This window comes from Girardinichthys multiradiatus, chromosome 13, assembly GCF_021462225.1.
Source record: "Girardinichthys multiradiatus isolate DD_20200921_A chromosome 13, DD_fGirMul_XY1, whole genome shotgun sequence".
Lineage (NCBI taxonomy): Eukaryota > Metazoa > Chordata > Actinopteri > Cyprinodontiformes > Goodeidae > Girardinichthys > Girardinichthys multiradiatus.
Genome location: NC_061806.1, coordinates 43,039,664 through 43,058,373, shown reverse-complemented (window position 1 = coordinate 43,058,373; position 18,710 = coordinate 43,039,664). Strand labels below are relative to the sequence as shown.

The window sequence follows — 18,710 nt, the reverse complement described above, 5'->3', positions numbered from 1 at the left end:
TACTGTAGGACTCCTCCTCCATCTTCTCATTCTGTAAGAATTTATATGACCACAGGTAAGTCTTCATCATAATTCAGAAATCATTTGTGAGAAAGTTTATAAAAAAGGTTTGACTTTTTCCTCAATTAGTCACCAAATATGACGTGGAAAAGACACTCTGGCCCTGATTTTCAAAGATCCCCGATAGGGGGCGCTAAATTGCATGTACTATAAGTGGGTGTGTTGCGTGCGATCATTAAAGATTGCGTGTTCAATGGATAACAGGTGCAAAAGAGGTGCAGACCACCCTATTTAAATCAGGACATTGCGTGTGCTACTGGCTGCTACTAACCCCTGCAGGACTAAAGGAAAAGCAAACAGATCCTCTCTGTTGTGGTGCTTGAAACATGCAGGGATTGTTGCTGCATCATTAGGAATGATCCAGTTGTTGATCTTGACCTTCTGTTCTGCTCCTGCTTTTCTGGACTGTTGCAGTTTGTTAACCTTTGCTTATCTTATTCACAGCAGCAGGTTTGTCATCGCAGCCTCTGTCCTGACGAGGTTATTTCCCCTCTCTGTTCAATTGTTCTGAGTGTTTCTGAATGCGTTTGAAGTTGTTCTGCCAGCAGATGCTTTATGTTTTGTCGTCTGGATGAACCCAGTGAGGCAAAGACCACATTTTGCTTCGCCTTTAATTAAAATATTAGATTACAGGCTATTGTGCAGGAGGGCAGAGCTGTGCGCCATTGGTGCGCGCTCGGGGCAGCAGATCTAGGCTAACAACACCACAGCAACGCACAGCTTGTTAACTGTGTTGCTGGACCTAACTCGCAACAAATTGGCCAATCAATATTAACAATATAGACAAATATGTCTGTAAGTTTATTTATTAGGTTTGCCTCTCTTGATCTTTTAATTCTTTTCAGAGACTCACTGTCTTCTTGTATGTGTTTGAAGAGTTTGGAGTTTATCATAAACAGCCACAATATTGTCCTACTGATTTTACCAACACAATCCAATTAGCACCTCGCTTGTAGATAGGTTTTGTGGGCACAAACAGGTTTGCGTGTGTTTTTTTACACGTAAACCTTTTGAAGATCAGGCCCTCAGTATATAACACTTTCCCTTATCCTTCTCATTGATCCCACTCATCCTCCTCATCCATCTAACTAATCCTTCTCATCCACGCCCCTCATTTTCTCTTCTATCCCATTTGTTCTCCTCATCTATCCTACCTATCCTTCTCATCTATTCCATTCATCCTTCTTATCCATCCCACTCTTCATCATTCATCCCACTTAAATTTCTCATCCACCCCACTCATCCTTCTCATCTTTCTTTAAAAACATGTTTTAGCCCATTTATCATCCTCATGCTACTCCTTCGTCTCCTCTACTTTTATAACCTTTTTTCATCTCAGTCATCCTCCTCATCCTCCTTTAACCTCACTCTATCTTATTTTTTCCCACTTTAACAGCCCCTTTTGATCCCAGTCATTCCCGCCAGCACTCAGTTGTATTCCTTTTCATTCCATCCATCCTCCTTATTACCTATTTCCTATCCCTTTTAACCCCACTCTCTTCACCTCTTTCATCCTCTTCATCAACCATTTCTTTATTTGCCACTCATTCTCCTCATCCCTCTTGTTTCCCCTTTTTTAACCCATTAATCCTTCTTATTTGCCCTTTTGGTGTCCCCCTTTGTAATCTGACTTATCCTATTCATCTCTCTTTGCCATGGATTTTCATCTTACTCATCTTCATCCTTTGTACAATCTCTATTTATTTCTACTCTTTCCCTAGGTTTGTTATGACTCCTTTTTAATCCCACTCATCCTCCTTCATTTTGTCCCACTTATCCTCCTTATTCTCTTTTTCAACCTCATTAAATGGTCCCAACTGTTCACTTTAATTTCTGTGTGTTTTTATGATATTCATATTTCATTAAAACGGTTATCTGGAGCAAATTGTCCAGATGTTTGCAACAGTTTTTCAGGTTCATCCTAATTTCAGGTACAATCCAAGTTCATTTCTACCAACAAACAGATTCAGGATATCGTCCTGACTTCTCCACACATCTAACCAACTGAACAGTCTGGGTCCACTTCCTCTGACCCATGATCTCCCCATTTACCCGGGATTAAACTCACATTGCCGTGGTTTGGTCTTTGCAGGTATAAATGTACAATATATTGCCAAAAGTATTTGTCTGTTTACTTCTACATGTACGTGAACTTTGATGACATCCTGTTCCTAACCTCTAAGGTCCAGTTTGTTGATGGACCACCGTTGCCAGCAACAGCAACTTGAACTATTCTGTAAACATCTTCCAAGATTTAGGAGTGAGTTCATAGTTAGATCAGAACCAGAAATGCAGTCTCCACTCTCATTCACCCTAAAGATGTTCTGGAAGGTTGAGGTCAGGACTCTGCAGGCCAGCCAAGGTTCTCCACACCTGCAGCCATGGAAATGACTGGACCAGCAGAATTCATTGATTGGGTGCTGGGACCCAATACTTTTGGATATACAGTTTATCTGGTTAAAGAAACAAACATGATTTTATTGCAAAATAAACAAAAACTCATCTTTGGGCAAAATTGGAGAAATCTTGTGAAACTGGTTAAGATTATGTTGCCCAGTTTTCATCAATAATTAATTTGTCTGAGGAACAAAGTTTTAAAGTGTATTGCCATTTTTAAAACAGCTCTTTCAGGGTTTTTCTTTGGATTTGTTGAGCCTCTTAGTTTTTAAAGTTTTCCAGATATTCTGGCTGCTGAGGGAATTCTAGAGAATTATGGGGCGGATCAGGAAGGATAAACCCAATCAAACAAATATCACAGTATGAACTCTTGATCAAATATAGTTTAAAGTTGTAATTAAATCTATGTTGAGATAAAAATGAGTTCAAACTTACCCACGAGTCTCAACTGCTGTTTGAACGTTGAGGCTGATGAACATCGAGCCGCTCAGACGGAGTTAAATCAGCTCCTGTTTTTCCTAAAAGCTTAAACCACAGATGAGAGGGGGCTGAGCAAAATCAACATGATCTGATTTTCATAACAGCAAAACACCAATGAATCTGTGACATGACAAACATTTCTGATAAAAATTTGTTTTAATGCAAATATCAGAACGTTTTCTGCATCCTTTTTACCTGAAATTTGTGCTTTTTCGCTTTCTCATCTGTCAGAATATTTTTATAACAACTGATCCATCCACTCTCTGGCAAACATGGGATTCCTGCCCACTTATTCTGTACAAGATTTCTCCTAATGTGAGCTTTCAGTCGGACACCTTCATCAGAGCACACAAAGTACAACAATGAACAGGCAGGTTAAAAACAGGTCAGTCCTACCCTGATCATTGGCTGTATGCAGTACACAATCATCATTTACAATCATCTGATTGAAGCAAAGCATTCTGGGAGTTGTAGTTTTGTAGTTGTTAAACTACTTTTTGGCCTGAAGCCCTACTGGCAGCAGCAGTAGTGTAGATAATTGTTCACATGAGCTTTCCAAACCTTTCATTTAGATGTTCCTCTGCTCTCCTCCAGTTCAGATGTTTTCAGGTTTCTTAGATGTTCTTCCTGGGTTTGCTGGCCTGGTTTAGGTCACTGTTTTCTCTTAAAGCAAAATGAGATCCTCAGCATCTAGAGAGGATTTTATGTGGTGTTTTTTCCACATTTATTGTTGCACCCAAACAAGATGCTGCAGCCTTCGGCACATTTCACTGTACCGGCACTATTTGAACATCTTCAGCACGTTTTCATGCACTGTTAACCAAGCTATGTGTCAAACAGGACATTTAGGTAGAACTTTATCCTTTTTCTTGGTTGTTGGTTCAAAAGGATCTGATTCTGCATCAATGTTCTACCTGCTTTCAGATCAGATGACCAGAACCACTTCAGTTAATCATTTTCTTCTGTACTTAAGGACCAAAGCTCAAACCATCACTTCAGTTCAGCTCAGAAAACCTAAAAAGGCCCAGACTGATAGAAACTGTCCATATGTGGAGTCATTTATATAAAAGAGATAAATTAGTTCCACAAAACCTACATGATTTCAAAAACAAAGAAAAGTATTAAACCTTAACATAGAGAGTGAAAACCTTTTCTATATTTATGGAAACATTAAACAGCCTGTAGTGGACTGATGACAAAAAATACTGGAATAAAGTACTATTAGTGTCATATTTCTGTTTCTGTGCAGATGTTGAATAAAAACAAATAGAAAAGCTGCTGAAGTGATTGATTTTGTTACTGAGAGCCAGTTTTAAACACCTAAAGAGCCACATGTGGACCTGGAGCCACAGGTTTCAACCCCCTGAAGGGTTAATCTAGGGTTTAATCCTTGATTTAATCCTTTTATACATTCAACCTGCTGTCAGGCTGGATATTTTCTCCAAAACTTTTAAGATTTCAGGTTGTGTTTGATAAAATTCTGGTATTTTCTGTCTTTATTTCACTCAAAATAAAAAACAACTGATTTACATGCATTAATCATATTGTTTAGAAGTATTTTGACTGGGTTTATGTCAGAACGTGAGGGTAGATTTTATATTTCTTTACAAACTGATCTGTTCCTGAAAATTCTCTGCTCCAGAAATCTGTAATTTTTCTTTTAAACATTTGTTTCTTTCATGAAAGTATGGAAATAATTTTGAATATATGAGTTTTGCTTTGCATCAGACTGGTAGCAAACAAATATTATGGTCTGGTTCTACAGAGGTGATGGATGGATGTTTCCTCTCAGCTGCTGAAAACTATTAATCAAGAATTAAATGAAAGCATAAAGTCTAAGGTGAGATAAACGAAGCTTAGAGTGTCCCGTCACGTCCACGCTCAGACACAAACTGTTTAGATTAAACACATGAATTCCTTTTTATTTGACAAATACAGAAAATATCATGAAAAGGAGCTACGAGATGTTCAGGGACAGGAATCTTCTCAGTAAACATGGCTTCTCTTCCTGCTCGGTTACACAGATTAAGACTCATAAATACAGAAACATGTTGGGAATAGGAGCCGATAAACATGAACAGAGCAGTTTAAGGTCGGGAGAAGAAATGCAAAATTATAAAGCGCGTATTTAAATGTTTTGCTGTGCAGACCTATTAAGGTTTCTGCTCATCTTTAATTACAAGCAGGAATTATGACACTTCCAGATCAACCTTCAGTTTTTAGGGAATGAAAGGCTGAGAAATAAGTTTCCTGCAACAGATCAAGTTTTTAAAGTGTGCTTTAACTTCGGAAGGCACATGAGGAATAAAAAACAGATCTGAGCCATTTTTCAAATCCACTTATGACATTAAAGGTCATTTTTATCATATTAGAATATTTACAGGAGAAAAAGCAAAGCGGAGTACGGTGGCTGAGAGAGGTCAAGACACTAAAGCATCAGTGCAAAAAGATTCAATCCTTGCAGGGTCAGAAAAACACATTCATAACTTTGATGCATGCTGCAACATGTATGCAAACACAGGACCCTGCAAAAACTCAGAAACGCAAATTCAGAAAACACAGAAGAAAGAAGCAAAACAAGGTCTGAAATGTTTGTTCTTTGGAAACGTTGGAGTTTAAAGGTCACAAAGTTTGAAAATGAAGTGGAAAATGAGCAAAACTTTGAACAGAATAAATCACATACTGAAAACTTTGTGGAAGAAAAACTGCAGAAACCATCCTGTTCTGTCAGATCTATGGAAAAGCTTTAAAGCCTGATTTTACTTCCTGAAGGGGAAGACATCTGTGAAGGAGTTTAATCTCATCTGACTTTTTGTTGGAAACTTCACTCGCCTCTTTAAGGTCTTAACATTAAAAAGGCATCTGTTCATTTAAAATGATCATATAGTTCTAAAAGGAAACTCATATTAACTGAAAACTGAATAAATGACTGTTGTGAATGAGGATCTATAACATAGTTTGAGCTGTTTGCTACTTTTTTATCTTAATTTGAACTTCTAGTAAGTTTGTGCAGCACAAATGTGTTTAACTGCTGCAGGTTTTAAATAAAGGATAAAGTGTTACTGATGCGATTAAATGCAAACTTAAGTTTAAATTATTTATTCTTAATTTATCCTCATGTTTAGATCTGAAATTTAATTTTAATTTGATTGCATTAAATTAAATGTAAGTAATAATAAAAACATGTACTGATTTATTGTCAAGTTTAGTGACGTCGGTTTGATTTTTTGCCTGCTGTTCAGCACTCTGTGTGCTAACCCTAACCCTAACCCTAACCCTAACCCAAATGTGCTTAAAAGGGCTCAATAAAAAGACTAACAACGAAGTCAGAGCCTCCAACCTGCATTCTGTCTAACAGCCAGCAGAGGGCGACTCCAGCATGGGGCAGATCCATGCATGCATGAATTGATGAAACGTACAGCAGACAGCGGCACTTGATTGGACGGTTTCTGTCATGTTTTGGTGCAGAAGGAACATTTAAAGCTCATCCATGTTGGGGTAAAAGTGCCTTTTGGAAAACGTTGGTTCATTTGGGACATTTCTGGGATGAACAGAGACGTGACAAAGAACAGATCAACAGGAAACAGCCTGTGGTACAGAAACAAACTTCAGGAACGAAGCTCGTAGTGAACTTAATGCTCAGGTCAGAGGTTCAGAAGATCAAACTTAGGTTGAGATGATCCATACTCACAGAAACATTTCAGTTTGCTTTATTCAAACTGAAGCTAAAAGGAGTTAAAGCAACACATCAAACATGTTATCTTTGTTTCCAGTTAAAATGCACTTTTCTCTGTAAAGCTGATATAAAGCACAGGGTGTTCATACACATCATCATCTGGAGGCACTACAGCTAAAACAGCTTTGGTCGTCTGAAAGCATCCTTTACTGTGAGGACAGCGTCTGGGATGCTGCAGTTCCCTTGAGGGATTCATTCCCAGGAATATTCTACCAGAAAAGGTGGAATATCAGAAACTGAAGGCACATGTTGGACCCTGGAAATCTGGAAAATTGTTCTGGTTACATTTCCTGCTGCTGCTTCCTGCAGGCTGCCATCCCAGCAGGTGAAGCATCATGTCCAAAACTCTTTCCCTTTTTTCCATTTCCTGCAAATGTTTGTTGGTGTTGGGAGGAGCCTACACGTGGCTGTGGACGGAGATGCTGGACAAGTCATTCCGGATGATCTCATTGACTGAAAGTAGAAGGAGGAGATGGAGGAGAGTTAAACAGGTCGCTGACTTGGACTTGGTTCAATCACAACTTTCTGATTTCAAGTGTTTTAAAAAGCTGCAGAAGAAAAGCTGCTAAAAAAACAAAGTTCTTATAGTTCAAATTTAACCCAAAGGTTGTTGATTTAACATTTAAAAGAAAAATGAGAATCAATAAAAATAAACACTCTTGTGCTCTAAGTCAGAAACCTGAACTCTTCCACAACCTCCAGAAAGGAAAAACAACCTGCAAGAACTTCATAAAACAGACATTTAGGAACAAAGTTTTAGGCTTATTTTAAGGTTTTTTATATCTGAATAAAATAAATATAAAAAATATAAATTACTTGTGTTTATTATTTACTTATTGCTTTTATTTTAATTTATTTCTCATGTAGGAATTTGCTTTTTAGAATTTATTTCATTTATTATTTATTTCCAGGTGATATTTTTATTTATTTAATCTTTGTTTTCTTCTTTTAGCTTTTAAACATATGAACTTGCTGCTTTGTTTTATTTTCTTTATTTGTTTTATTATTACATTTTTGTTGAAAATGTTTTTGCTAAAGAAACATCTCTCTGCTATCGGACTGGAACCCGCAGCCCGAGCAGATAAGACCCGTCGGGTCGGGCTGGAACCCGCAGCCCGAGGAACCACTGATGAGGAAAAAAGCTGCAGGACCGTTAAAAAAACGTTCTGGCTCATTTTTCTGCCACACAGAGTAAATTCTCACAGCAGCTCACATCCTGTTTTTCCTTCTGAATCGGAGTTTTCTCAGGTGAGATGATGCAACCTGCAGCAGGGTCCAGGTGCGCTCGCTTGTTTATCTGTTTCTATCGGCTCTGTTCTGATGGGGGGAGGTGATCCATGCTGCAGAAAAGACCAAAGCAGCTCATTTATCCTCATTATAAAAGGTGAGATCATCTGCTGTTATCTATAAACTCATTCTGTTAAATCATCAGTCTGTCTCTCACTCTTTCAGATACTTCAGAGAGATGCATACTTGCAGATGACAGTAAGAATGAGGAATCACCTCCGAATGCAGAAAAAACAGCCTGGAATCCTGGGATTTCCCTTCATTCACTGACAGGAAACATCAGAGGCAGCAGGGGGGACCCAGGGCCCCCAGACCCTCCAACCAGAAATAACACTCATTTCTTTCCATAAAAAGATGACGGGTTGTCCCAGTTTGCCATAAATTGAAAACAGAAGGTCGCAGCTGCTGAAATGGATGAAAACAAAATAATAAACATGTTTCTTCATCTGTTTAAGGTGTGAAACCAGAAGCAGTTTACAGCTTCTCCAGCTGGGAATGAGAAGCATCGATTATTTGATCATCATCAGTTAGAAACTCTCCATAAACAGCAGGAGTTTAGTCAGTTTGCTGATCTGGAGTCTTCAGCTGTGTGTCAACACAACACCAAGACGGAAAGAAATCAGCAATGACCTCAGAGAAGCAACTGTTGCTTCCCATCAATCAGGGAAGGGTTATAAGGTCATCTCCAAACTATCTGAAGTCCATCAATCTGCAGAGAGAAAGATTATTCCCAAGAGGAAAACATCTCAGACAGTGAGATGTTGACCATGATGGACAGAACCATGTTTGGAGAAAACCAAACACAGCAGCAGATCTCCAGCGGGATGGCTGAGATGTTTCTAAGACAGAGAACGCTTCATCCAGGCAGCTGAATCTCACATGAAGAAACAGTCAGAGGTCCTCTCTGCTGCGTGGAAAGAGCTGAGCCTAACTTCTCACTGACACCATCACTGCATCGTCAGCAGTAACTAGAGCAGGGTTCTGCATCCTAAGGTCCCCGAGCCACAAGTGGCTCTTTGTAGCTAAAAATGATAAAGAACCAACTAATATTTTTAAATCCAAATATAATAAATGCAGGTTTTAGCAGATTTTTTTAAATGGAAAAACTACATTGAATTTCCACAGCAGAACAACGCTGAAGGTTCCAACAAGAGTTTTTAGGTCCACGTTTCTTGTCCTCAGGTTGGAAACTGGGCTTTTTGTTTTATTTCTGCTGAAGTTTTATGTTTTTCTTTATTTTAAAACTTCAAATAGAAATTAAAAAATGAAAACATATTTCCTATAGAAGATGTAAAAAAAAATAATAAGTTATATTTTCTCAAAGATCATGTAACATTAATGGCTCTAAATGGGTTTTATTTAGCTGGACTGAGGGCAACAAAGTAAAGGTTGCAGAGGCCTGGACGAGTATAACAAATTATTTCTGATGCCTCCAAACGTTTCTTCAGCGTTAGGTTGTCTTCTGAAGCAGAGTTCCAGCCTCTGCAGCTCGGTCTCCGGTTTCAGAAGACACCGCCCTCTCTGTTTGTGAATGTGTTGCTATGGTCCACTTCTCAGTGTGCCGTCACATTTGATGGAGATGATCTAATTGAAAAGAGAAACAGTCGATTCATTGATCTCTTAGTGCGCTTACAATCAAGTCCTAAAATAAACCCAACCGCTCTGCAGCATCAAGTCATTTGGGTCACATTGATTCATTTAGGCAGCATCCACGAACAGAAACCAGGATCGTACTGCAGGTCGAGCCCGAGTGGTTCCACATGTTTAACTGACACGAGAAGACTTCCAAACTGATAATCCAAAGGAACCTGGAGAAGGATTTAAGATTTCAAATTCTCAAACAAACATTGATGGAACAAGTTTTCCTCCTTCTTTGGACCAAGCAGCCTCTTATACGAGTTTAGAGGTAACGAGTCAGATATCCTTCTTCCCTGCAGCACTCTCCAGGTTCCTCTCAGGGATCCCACGTTGGTTCCGGGCTAAAAGGAATATATTATCTCCCCAGAGTCCTAGACATGCTTTAGGTTCTTCTCCAAGTGGGAAAGGCTCAGAAAACCTCCTGAAGGCATCCTACTCAGATCCTCTAACCACCTCAGTGGACTCATCCTGAAGGGGAGGAGAAGGCAGCTTTACTCCAGCTCTCCCTGTATGATGAAGCTCCTGTCCTTCTCTCTGAGGCAGGGGCTGGTTGCCCTCCCACACCCATTTCAACCACTTGACCCTGGTTCTTTCAGTCATGATCCGTATCTTAGGACTCTAGGAGAGGGTTGGGTTGTAGATGGAGCAGTAAATCCAGAGCTTTACTTCTCAGCTCAGCTCTTTCTCACCCAGATAAATTATTCATATGAGCTTTAATATGCAGAGACTGCCGGCTGGGACTTTTCCAAGCAAAACAAATTCCCAATCAACCCTTCAGATTTGTAGTTTTGGGATGCAACATTTGGAATAGTTTTCCTTAATCGGTTACAGTCTCATCCATTAATTATAGAGTCCTGACAGCTACTGAAGCTCAGACCTGACTTCCAAATGTTTCCTCAGAGATGATAAAAATGTGCACTCGTGCTTTCTCTGCCTCTTCCAGACTCGCTCCAAGTCAGCAGGAAGCCTGGAAAGCTGTGCAGTCAGCAGGTTTTACAGCTGGGAGGGCCTCATCCGTCCACCCCCTTCAACCCCATCCTCAGCCTTTAGCAGAGGAGTCTTTTCTTAACTTCCCAGTGGGAAACATTCAAAATAAACTGGAAATCCTGGGGTCTCACTAACTGGAGTGAACAAGGAACCCTGCAGCCTTTAGAGGAGCTTCCACCTGTAGGGTTCATGTGCAACCCTGAAGAACAGACTGGTCAGGTTACACCTGTGTGACACACTGTGAAATAGGTGACCTGCATGAAAAAACCAATGGTGTTCCACAGGGAATAATCCTGGAACCACTGCAGGTTATTTCATATAACACCATTGTTGCTCAGAGTGTCTTACAGAAATATTAACATCTCTTAAACCAAACTTCAGTGTATTCAACTGGGACGTTGAGTGACAGACCAACACAAAGTAGAGCATTTCTCTTGTGTTTACATGCACATGTTCATGAATATATCATTTAAAGCAACAAACTAAATAAACTGAACTAAAGTAATTAGTGTATTACAGAATTAAATTCAGTGTTAACACTGGCATCAGCCAAAACACACCATCTGCAAAGAGAAACACGGTGGAGGCAGAATCATGATGTGGGAATGCTTTTCTTTAGCCAGGAAGCTGGTCAGAGTTAATAAGAAATCCAGTTAAAGGCTGTAAAATGGTTTCTTTAGCCTCTATTGATATTTCTGTGATTTACTGTGCTGAAGACGTTTTCTACTGCCGACATCTTTAAAATCCTCTGTTGATGAAACCTTCAACATTATTTTAGTTTTCCTAATTGCCTCCGAAACAGCATCTACTGTCTTGTCTTCATTTCGATAAGCTGCCGTTCTTAACTGAGTGCAGCTTTCTAATAATGGTAAAAGACTATTTCCTGGGTAGAGTTGACCCATTTTTAGCTATTATTTGTCTAAATTCTGCTTTTCAAACAACATATGTAATGCATACATTTAATGCAATTCATTTGATGCGTCTGCTTTACTTTTCTGACTTATTTCTCAGATCAGATCCAATAAATGATCTCAGAACAAAACGCATGTTTAACTTCTGTGGATCCCAGGTTTTGAATTTCAGACAATCCTCCAAAAAACTGATTTAAAATTAGGTTTTTGGACCATTAAGGGTTAAAAGTAAAACAAAAACCAACTTAATCTTTCCTCTGAAAGAGAAAAGAAATGAAAACAGGTCAATATTTTGATATTTCAGTGACATTTTGTTCCAAAACTATTTACATTAATGCTGAGATTTTACATAAAGCTTGTGTTTGCAAAAGAATCAAAGCATCAGAATACAAAATATGTTGTTATATATAACCCTAACACTAACCCACGTTTTGCTGCTAAATCCTTAGATTCTTAGAGAATTTAAAAGAGGATTTGAAATGTAATTTGAGGCTGGAGCCAGACAAATATTCCTGCAGACGGGGCTGAGAGGTGTTGATGTCTTTTCTCAGACCATTCAGAGGAAGCGGACAGGGAGCTGTCTAATTCCTGCAGTCTGCAGGCCAACAGCACCATCTAACTCCACGTCATCAGGAAGCTCAGCCAGACTATTCAGCAGGAGCTCTGGTGACAGATCAAAGCACCGCTGCTCGATTTTCAGATAGCTGCTGGTTAGTGTTTCTTCATCTCCTCAGCTCCTCTACCTCACTGACATCACACACAACCACAGACCGTTTTCCTAGCTGAGGCTGGGGATCATTTATCCAATTTATTTCTAATCAGCGGCATGCAGAGCGCGCAGCCTCCAGACCTCAGCGGTGAGCGCAGAAGGCCATGGCGGTGAGATCATTCAGTCTGTCTGAGGGCGTCACAGAGTATGAACTGACTGCTTTCAGGAAGCTTCCACACCTTCAGGGTCAATCAGATCAAATACCTCAGAGCTGCATGCAGCTTAGTCTGACTGCTTCAGAAGGAACACAACAGCAGAAAGTGAAACGAAAGCTCCTAAAAAGGTTTACCTGGAGTCCAAAATGTTTCCTGTTATGTCTCAGTAGGTTTATTTAATCTGCTAATATCAATCAAATTAAAACTTTCATGCTGCAGCGCTTTAAAAATAACAGTTATTCCAGAGCAACTTTAGCCACAGTTCTGTAACTCCAGGTTCTAATTTCTTTCCAAACATGTCTTGAGGTGTCCAGGGTCATCTTTGCTCTATTTCTGATTTCTGAATTCTCCAACATCTTCTATCAGGGACACACTGGTCAGTCCAGCAGCTGAGCCCCTAGTCAGACCTTTGGAAGGTGGTTTTCTATTGTTCTGGTGAAAAATAATGGACATCCCTGGAGAAGTGTGGTCCTAAAGGCAGCAGATAGAGAGTGATCTATGTTTCCACTCTGTGATGGTCCATCTCAGAAGCCTCTGAGCCCAGAGAAGCTGACTCCTCCTCTGAGGTCAACATCAGGCTTCTTCTCTGCTCAGTAAAGTCTGTGAATCTAACTCTGTAGTGGAGCTGGACGAAAGTTCTCCAAACTAAATCCTGCTTCATGAAGTTCATCAGCTGATGATGGATGATGGTTCTGGATGCAGAACCGTCAGAGGGAGCAGAGATCATGGTTGTCTAGCTGAAGCTGCTCCCTGAAATTTCTCCAGATTCTCCGATGGTTTCATGATGTTCTGCAGATCCTTTCTGATCTTTCTTTGAGGAACTTTGTTTTTCATCAGTTCAATGATTTTCCTACACCCTGGAGATCCAGTAAACATCTTGGATCTTCTCAGACTCAGTGATTCATGATTATGGCTGTATGAGAGTTACCTGTTGACCTCTGCTGCTGCATTATAAATTATTCCTCATATCAGCCCTAAAACACCTCTGTTCTTCTCGCTGAAGATGTTGAGGCCTGAAAGGCAGTGGATGAAGAATCAAACCACAGTAACACAAAGTGAAGCTGAAGAAAGATCTTAGCTCCATACTGTCTGAAGACTGAGGAATCAGTGGTTTTTATTCTCTGTGATGTTGATAAATGATTTCTGGTCTCTGGTCATTTCTAACATTTAAACATTTATTCTTGTTTCTGCTTTCTTATTTTAGATATTCTCTTAAATGACAGCAGATGAGATAATTCAGACATTTAAAAAAGTATTTTATGATCTGAAAAAAATGATTTTCAATGACTGATGAAAGAAATGGTCGCTGCTTGTTACAGTAACAGCTGGATTTAATTCAACCTTTTTCCTGCACCGGATCAGAGCATTTTTACAATTTTCTATAAGAACAGATTCAGTTTCTTCTCACCATCATCCAGGTACATCTGGTCCAGCTCTTGTGGTTCTTCTTTAATGTTGACCGTCACAGTTGGTGGGCTGCCGTCTTCTTGCAGAGAAGACTGACCTCTCTCTGCTGGGTTAGGGAGCTCCTGGGTGCCGGGACTGGTGCTGTCACTGACCGACTGGGTCGGAGTCATGTCGGGGAGTTGAGAGAAGGAGGCGTCAGTCGGGGTGGACGGCTGTGAGTTCGCAGGAGAAGAAGAACTGCTGGGTGGGTAGAGCTCTGGAGGCTGGAAACATCCTGGAGTTTCTTGGATAATGGAGATGTGAGAGGTGGGGGACTGATGGCCCGACTGTTGGAGGCACTTGGAAAAGGGTGACAGCGACAGATCATGAAGTTTGGGGCTTGTACTTGGAGAGCAGGAGGAGGTCACAGGGGAAGGCTTGGCCGCCAATCTTTGTTGACTAACGGCATAAGCTCCTCCTACAACGCAAGGCCTGAGGTCAGAGATCATTGGGGTCACAACCTGAGGGGGGTAATGTGGCTTTGGGTGCAGGGAGCGGCCAGATCCATGTTGGGTACACACCAAGGCAGAATCGTAGTCGTCATGCGGCTCCGTCTTTATTGTTGGGACTGAAAGGAGGAGAAGAAAAACTGAAAGTGTGAGTGAGTCAGTCTGTGGTTATGAGGTTCACAGACACATAAACACTCATCAATGAGAGTCTTTGTTTCAGTCTGAGCTCCCCACCTTATGAAAATATTCAGAAACTGGGAAAATGTTACTGCTTCTGTAATACAAGAATATATTTAATGTGAGAAGTGAAACTGAGCAGTGATGCTCTGACTGCAGATTGTTCTGGACTCAAACAGATTGATCCTATTTTAAAACATAAAAACCTTTTCCTCAGGTGTTAGATCTAATGAAGGGGAGCCAGATGGGTTTATTGTTTTCATATGACTAAGGAAACATGGGGCCTGAATGGGTACACATGCATTTTTGTATATGTGGGTTTGGTGGGAAAATGTGTGTTGCCTGAGCAGAAATAATATTGTGTAAAATCGTTTTGAAAGCTTATAAAAGTAGAATGAAAAAGAGGCCACAGGCGGATCCCTGAGGTATGCCACAATGCAGATAAGATTCTAGATCCTGGTGAACACCACATCCTTTTTATTATGTCCTTATACATAAAACCAGTCTGCCCAGTTAGAGATGTGGCTTCCCTCAGGAATCAGCCATTACCCCCCTTTCTTTCTTCCTTCTTCAGAACCACGGTGGACCTTATCTTCTCTGCACAGACAACAAACCCACTCAATAAGACTCAGATCATTTTTACTCTGTGCCATTTGTGCGTATGTAAGGTTGATGCCTTAGAGTTGGATTTAACTAAGCACTACGGGCTGGTAAACCATGGGTCAGTTTTTATATCCTAACATCTCAAACGTTAAACTTAAAAGAAAGCACTTGTATACACGTATAATTTTTGATCTAAATCATGTTGCAACCTTTAGTCTTTAATAAAAACTATCTTCCTCACCTCACAAAGAGTCACGTACAGTGAGCCTAAAAAGACTGAAGCAGCGATGTGTCATTCTTTACTGAAGGCTCAGCTGCCAACAGCTTTAAAAGAGGAACTGTGCAAAGATAGTTAAGATCAACCACAGGACCAAAATAGCCAAGGCACCCCTATTTTGGGCCTGTTTACAGGAAGTGTGCATGCCTCCGGAGGATTCAGTCGGCAAAGATAGAAGCAGAAGTGAAAATGTTTGTGTTGCCACCAAAGAGAGTTTGCAAATGGGTTTCTGGGGTGTGAAAATTGTTCCTGTATGTCTGAAAATCAATCTGTTTTTGAGTTTAATTACTTGCAGCCACTTAAAGAAAAAATTTAAAAGTTTTTAATTTTAACATTAAATCAATTTATTATTCAAGAACTGGGGGTTTTGGTCCTTTTTGCACCTCAGTCTTTTAAAATGTTCTTCTTTTGTTATTGACTTATTGTTCAGTCTGCAGACTCGTTGCTTTATTATCCCTCACCCTTCAGGAGACACCGACCCGACTTATTGTCCCACAGTCTGTCCCCTCCCTCACACTCTCCATCCTGAAGACAATGCTCCACTTTCACAGTGGGGCACTCCGTCGCCCACGATCAGGGTTGGGCTGCTCCAGCTGAATCGCAGCTTTGAACCACCCACTGGATTTTCTCTCCAAGGCTGCAGTGCAATTAGTTGTGGTTTTTACATTTCAGTTGGTGGGTCAGTGTTTATATTTAGTTTGGCAAAAGGTTCTGCATTGAAATAACAGGCCTTTCCCATGCCGCTCTCCCCCACCTTCCTGCATCCACTCGCTGCAGCCTGCGTGAGGTTGCAGGTATGGAAAAGAACAGATTTTATGGATTTTTTGTTTTTTACAATGGACAAATAAAAGTGTTGCTTTGTTCCTCCCGGGCTAACCACCAGACAGGGGGAGCACAAACGGTTTTTCCCAGTCCTCAGTTGAAAGGTCCTGGTGAAAATGTTTCTAATTAGTCTGGGATGGATGACAAAGAAACCAGAAGGATGAAAGAAAAGAAAAGGCGCTAAGAGGTCAAAGGAGGGATGTTTTTCATTTTCAGGCCAGTTTCTGTTTACAGTTTAATTAAATTCATTTTTTATAGCTTTAGGTATAAACTATGTTAAACGTAAAGAGCATTTGTTGAACACTAAAAGGAAAAGTGATTTTTAAATGACGTCAACATTGAAATAGGCAGCAGTATCGCTGAAAACATTTGATATGATATTTGTCATAAAGTCATTCAGTTTGGGGAAAGTGAAGCCAAAGAAAATGTAAAGTTTCCATCCAGTTTTCTGTCATTACTGCCTACAACATCGTCATGGAAACAACACAATTATGGCTCAAAGTAAACAAAATGAAAAAAGGAGTCCCTAAGACTTAGAGCACCTGAAATAACCCCACAAACAACTAAAACAGACAGAAAATATTAATATTTTAATAAAAATCTTGACTTAACATAACATGTGTTAACATTAATGAAAAAATGAGATTAAAACGATTTTCTTATTTACTGTGTAAAGATGAAGGCATTTCTTAATCACATTTTTCTGAACATCATCCATCACTAGGTCAGAGTCTCCCCTCTCTAAATGTTGAAAGTTCGATGGTCTCCAGTGGCTTCAAATCCCATTGCAGTGGGACAATCTCATGCTGGATTCAGCAGGTGCAAGTGGTCCAGGTGGTCCAGCTTTCCAACCTGATCTGCAACCCTCTCCCTTCTGACTCTGTGTTGGCCCTTAGGGGCCAGGAGAAGCACACAAAATTCTCAAGTCACTCAATCCAACCTGACCCACCACCACAGGCACGAGTCCACTCAGTGGAAAGCTCTCATTTAAATCACGAGAAACTCTTTTTCGTCCCCAGAGGTTAGATCATGATCTTCCACTATTTCACAAACTTAACCAGCTTGACTTCTCAGATGGACGTGGTCCACCTTATGAGAATGGTATCCATTTTAAGCAGCTTGAATCCCTTGCTAAGGATATAAAGGATCCAGGTAGTCAGGAGTCAAATATTGATGCTTATCTGCTTGAGGTTAAACATTGTCTTCTTGACTTGTGTTTTCCTTCTTCTCGAGAGAAGCTGAAGCTTATACGGAAAACAACAACTAAGAGTGTTCATGTGTTCATTAAAAACTCTTCCTACAGAAATTTGTGACAGTTATCCAGCTCTCTGCCAGGCTCTTAGAGAAGAGTACTATGTTTACAGAGATGAAGCCGCTGCCACTATTGATGCTTTCGCAGTTATGCAAAAAGAGGATGAACCTCCCAGAGAATATTTCCACAGCTTGAAGACTGCTTACTTTCAGGGATGTTATGCTGCAGGTATTGAAGAAAACCACAGTTTTAAGTCTTTCTTTCTTCACAACCTCCACGTTAGCGTGCAGTATGACGTGACCATGCATTGTATAACAGAGAATCTCTCCATGCAGGAGACTCGTAGATATGCTCAGCTTGTGTGGGAAAGACGTGTTCGTTCAGACAGAGCAGGAAAAGGTAAAGTTAGAGTGTTAAACATTCAAACTGAGAACAGGCCTAAGAAGAAGCACAAAGTCGGTTCCCAACGATGAAACAGGACCAGGAAGTTGGGAACCGGCGCCACCAAAACCCCAAGCCGCCAGATATAAGACAAACACCTTTTCATAGTGCAACATCGAAGTGTAAAGTTGGTGGTAAAGAGTGAAGACACTCCAAAGATATCATCACAAAGGAAGAGTTTGAGATGATCTGCAGGTGCTTTTTAACTGAGGTAACGGTGTTCATAAAAGACATGGCAAGCCGTTGCAGTCCAGAATCAACCCTGTAGAAAGGAATAAAATGTATAAAACCAAAGGTGTGAAGATCGTAAATAATTTCTAACACCCTATATTATGTTTTAACTTTTTCTTTCTTATGGTTTCGAACATGAGAAATTAAGGATTTTAAAGCAGCATTATGATGGTGTGAAAATTATTATGTGATTGTTGGATTACACAGGAATCCAGTGACTTTTTTCACATGGCTGATGGTTAGCTCCAAAGACTGTGAACCTCATCTCATTCGTCGGAACTAAAGGGGGAACGCTGGGACCCCAGCCATGCAGTTAATATGGATGAACATGGACTCCGAACTGAACATCATTGAAGGCTTGTATGAACCTCTGCACCTCCTTTCCCTAACACAGCCCAGGAAGAGGAGTCATATCTGGAATCTCTAACCCAAAACACCTTCCCCCTCCGCCCAGTCTCATTCCAGCTGCGAACAGCGGCTAATGGAGGGACCAGGGCACGCGTCAAGTGAAAGCCCTGAAACTGACGTGTGAATAAGGCTTCTCCTTCAAAGAATCCTCGGATCCAAAAGTGACTATAATCACGCCAATCGT

General features: G+C 40.4%; 1 protein-coding gene across 3 annotated transcripts in view; it reads right to left on the bottom strand.

The window, feature by feature from the left end:
• Positions 1 to 6,208: 6,208 nt before the first annotated feature.
• The window catches only part of nfatc1 (nuclear factor of activated T cells 1), a 55,342-nt gene continuing 42,840 nt past the window's right edge, over positions 6,209 to 18,710 (bottom strand). The window contains exons 9-10 of one of the 3 annotated variants that reach the window (XM_047384027.1): positions 13,829 to 14,434; positions 6,209 to 7,126 (exon numbers count right to left, since the gene is read on the bottom strand). In XM_047384027.1, coding sequence (XP_047239983.1) covers positions 7,071 to 7,126; positions 13,829 to 14,434 — 662 coding nt within the window. In that variant the 3' untranslated portion in view covers positions 6,209 to 7,070. Of the gene's footprint in view, positions 7,127 to 9,391; positions 9,545 to 11,775; positions 13,434 to 13,828; positions 14,435 to 18,710 lie in introns of those variants that run through there. The other 2 variants (XM_047384029.1, XM_047384028.1) reach the window with 2 other exon arrangements.